General features: G+C 53.4%; 1 protein-coding gene across 1 annotated transcript; it reads right to left on the minus strand.

The window, feature by feature from the left end:
• Positions 1–1,290: 1,290 nt before the first annotated feature.
• Positions 1,291–1,747, minus strand: PIRT (phosphoinositide interacting regulator of transient receptor potential channels). The gene has a single exon (XM_008688020.1). The coding sequence runs from the start codon at positions 1,745–1,747 to the stop codon at positions 1,334–1,336; it is 414 nt and encodes a 137-aa protein (XP_008686242.1). The 3' UTR covers positions 1,291–1,333.
• Between the last annotated feature and the right edge of the window lie 1,894 nt (positions 1,748–3,641).

Raw genomic sequence — 3,641 nt, forward strand, 5'->3', positions numbered from 1 at the left:
TGGCAATTCCTGCTACCCAAAATGCCTTCCCTATCCCCTGTGCTAGCACTTTCCTTTTGTTCTCTGTTCAGAGGACACAGTCCCTCTGTCCTCTCCCCAGTCTGGGTGAGATGCCCCCTCTTTGTTCCCACACCTGCCGCATTTCCCCCATAGAGTTCTCAGCACAGGTGGTCCAATGGCCCCTTGGCCTCGCTGTATCTCTTGCTTTGGAAAGAAGATGAGAGCAGGGACCTTGTCTGGACTGTTCCCATCCCAGGGCCTGGCCCAGAGTCAGGCACCCAAAAAATGTTTGCTTGTTTGGTGGGTAGGGACAAGGAAAGCAGATAGGCTTTTCTAAAACAAATCCTATCTCTGGAAACCCACAGACCATTCAAACGTGGCATGCGATCTTGGTTTTGGTTCTCCATGGAGGTGAAGGAGAGAACAATCTTATAGAATCCCTTTGTAGGTCTCTGTCTTGCTGTTCTAGAATTGGGGGATAGAGGTGCAGATAGGGGGAAGGGGGAAATTAGGGCAACATGCACTTATCCATGGCTAATTGTCAAGTTCAGAGGGGAGAACAGTCAAGGAGAAGGTGAAAGAAGGTCAAACTGTGGCACCCCCCCCCCCAGCCCACACCACAGTCTCTGGCATAAATACTGTATAACTGGGAGTTAAACTTCCTCGGCTGGCTGACTCCCAGAGCCTTCTCCAGGGGGTGGGGTGTGTCTTCTTGGAAAGTGTTTTTCCCTGAACACCCTCCACTGTTCACTCTTTGGAATGTTTCACACTTGTGACTTGTCTTATCACTTGAGATGCAAATCAGTATCTTGCCCACCGAGAGAGCCGGGGCTGGTGAACCCAGTGAGCCAGAAGTCAGTCTTCCCTCTTCTGTGAGGGACCGCTATGGGTCGGTTTGGGTTCCGGAAGGATGCAAATGGGGAATCCAGCTCGGACACTCTGATGTGTGTCAACATAAGGTTCTCCTTGGAGCACAGCCTCGCCCAGGGAATTTCCCAGCATGCATAGCACTTGGCAGAGAGAGTTAGATGAGTACGCCCTGGATGCAGGAGCGGGGAACGAGCCATGAGAGGGGATGGCCGCAGCCAGCATCAAGGCAGGCATAGCAATATCAGAAAGACGAAATGAGAGCCAGCCAGCAGCGTTCCCCAGCTGCATGTGGAGCCCTGAGCTCTGTCCCACAGGGCCAGGAAGAGGCTTTGCCTGGCTGTCTTATGGCTAAACCCCCTCCACCACCACCACTGACACCAAGAAGATGGGATGTTGGATGTTGTCAGATCTCATCCTGGTTGAGGCAGCAGGGTGATGGGGAGAACAGAAGATGAGGCCACCATCAGCGATTCAGGAAGAAGGACTTGAGAGTCTGGAAGAAAACTGACTTCTGTTTCTGCTTCTGTTTCTTTTTGATGATGGGCACCCACACCAGCCCGCACACCAGCATCATGAGTCCCAGGGACAGGAAGGCAGGCCCTATCATCTTAAGGACCTTAAGGCTGTTGTCACCCAGGTTCAGGGTGTAGGCCAAGCAGGTGATGACCACGCCAAAGAGGAGGATGGCGCCGCCCACCGACATGATAACGATGGGTTTGCGGTAGATTTCCCAGTTACTCCGGGGGGTGGCGGTCCAGACGGATTCACTTCTGGAGCTGATGCACAGGGAGCTAGCCGTCTGGCTGGGCAGCAGGTCCTTGGATTCTGGAGACTTCTCATCGACCTCCAGGGCCTTCGGGAGAGCCTCCATCGTCATGGCTCCTCAGGACTGGGCACCTGATACCCGCAACAGTTAGAAGCAAGGGGGGAGCCAGAGGAGTCCTCACACACCCTTCCTGTTCTCAGCATCCGTCTCCGGCCTGGCTCTCAGCGGAGGGCAATACCGGGTTTTGTGCTGAAGCCAAACAGAAAATCAAATGAGAGCCGCGTAAATAAGAAACCACCTACTGGCATTTTTTTTTTCTTGTGAGAGATAAATATTATAGAGTTCGAATCAACTGCTTTTAGTATTTAAAACAGGGCACAGTGGTACCCCTTTAAAAAAGCAAAAGCTATGGTTTATCGAATGGCGTCTTATTTTCAGACTCAATACTTTCTAGCTGTGTGACCTTGAGTGAGTTACTTAACGTCTCTGTGCCTCAGCTTTCTTATCTCTAAAATGGGGATAACAATACTATTCATCTCATTGGGTTCTCCATAGGGTTGAATGAGTTAAGATGTGTAATGCCCTGGGTCAATGTCCAGCATGTTGCAAGCACTTTATAAACGCGGTCGTTTGCCGAGCACAGGGTGAGGAACTGCCAGAGGTTGGATTTGAACCCGTTCTGGTCTTGCTCTCGCTCTATGGTCTGGAGTATGTCTTTCAGTGCAGCCCGGGATTTCATGTGCTTTTCTAGCACAGGACAGTCATGCCTCAAGTTGAGTGTGGCCTTTTAATACCTAAGTGCCCCCTTCCCCCCGCCCCCCACCCTCCTTGGGAATGACATCAAGTCATCCTCAGGCCTGTAAAGGTATGGAGTCTAGCCAGCCATCTGCTCTGATCTCTCATCTAGAGCCTGTCTGTGGACCTCTCGGTCACCAGAGCCCTTTCCTCCCCTGGACTTTCTGCATGGGGGACGAAGGGAGGCTTGAGAGAGCCCCTGCGTGTTTCCTGGAGGTCCTCACCGACTACCCTCCCTGAAGCATCATCCTGACTTGTCTCCAGAGGCTCTGGCCCTATGCTTGTACCTTAGAGATGCTGCCTCCCTTTCAGGATGTGAGCGAGTGAATGAACCACAGATCGTCCTTTCCGCTTCCTTCCTCCTGAGGGTCCGGAACATAAATCCAGCTTCCTTTACAACACTGCTTGGATCCGTTCTAACTGGCAGAGCCCGGTGCCTCCCTGCATTAAAGCCCAGGTGGAGCCGAGCTCTGGGACCCTGCCTGCCGGCCACTCTCTCCTCCTGTGTCCCCAGGCCGCAGCCTCCCCCTCTGTTCTCTGCAGGGCCCCTGCCTGCCTGCCTGCCCGGGGTGACTCCTCAAGCAGCACTCCCTCCAGCCTCTGCTCTGTCTTTGGTCCTTGGCTCTGGCTCCTTCCCTCCTCCAGGAACTCCACCACTCTTCCTCTGACCTCTTCTGTTTCCGGTGGGGCCTCCTCAGGCCCCACTCAGATCAGGTCTACTAACCCCCCTCTCTGTGAGAGTGGGGCACCAGAGAGTGTTTTCCAACAGCAAAACGTGTATCGGGGAAGGTGGGCAGTTCATCCCCATCACAATGGGCTCACCCCCCAGCACTCCAAATAGGGTGAGTCAGACCCAAATATGGAGGGGGGTGCAAGTCTGGAAACCATGGTACTGACGCCTGGGTGAAAGATAGCCTGGGATCGAGGAGATGGCGTCTGGAGCTTCCAACACCTGGAACCTGCTATTTCTTCTTTACCAAGGCTTTTCCATGAAAAGCAGGGTCCCTGAGTGAATGGTTTCTCCTCCAACACTTCCCATGGTGTTCACTGCAAACTCAATCCCTCACCTCCCGCCCTCCTCCACCCTGCAGCAGCTCAGGCCTGAACCACTTCCCCCAACCCTAATGCTCCCCCTTTCTAGAACAAGCAGTTTTAGTCCCCTCCCCTTTGACATGGAGGAAGTCGGAATCGTAACGTTGCCACGCCCTTC

Source organism: Ursus maritimus, unplaced genomic scaffold, assembly GCF_017311325.1.
Source record: "Ursus maritimus isolate PB19 unplaced genomic scaffold, ASM1731132v1 scaffold_14, whole genome shotgun sequence".
NCBI lineage: Eukaryota > Metazoa > Chordata > Mammalia > Carnivora > Ursidae > Ursus > Ursus maritimus.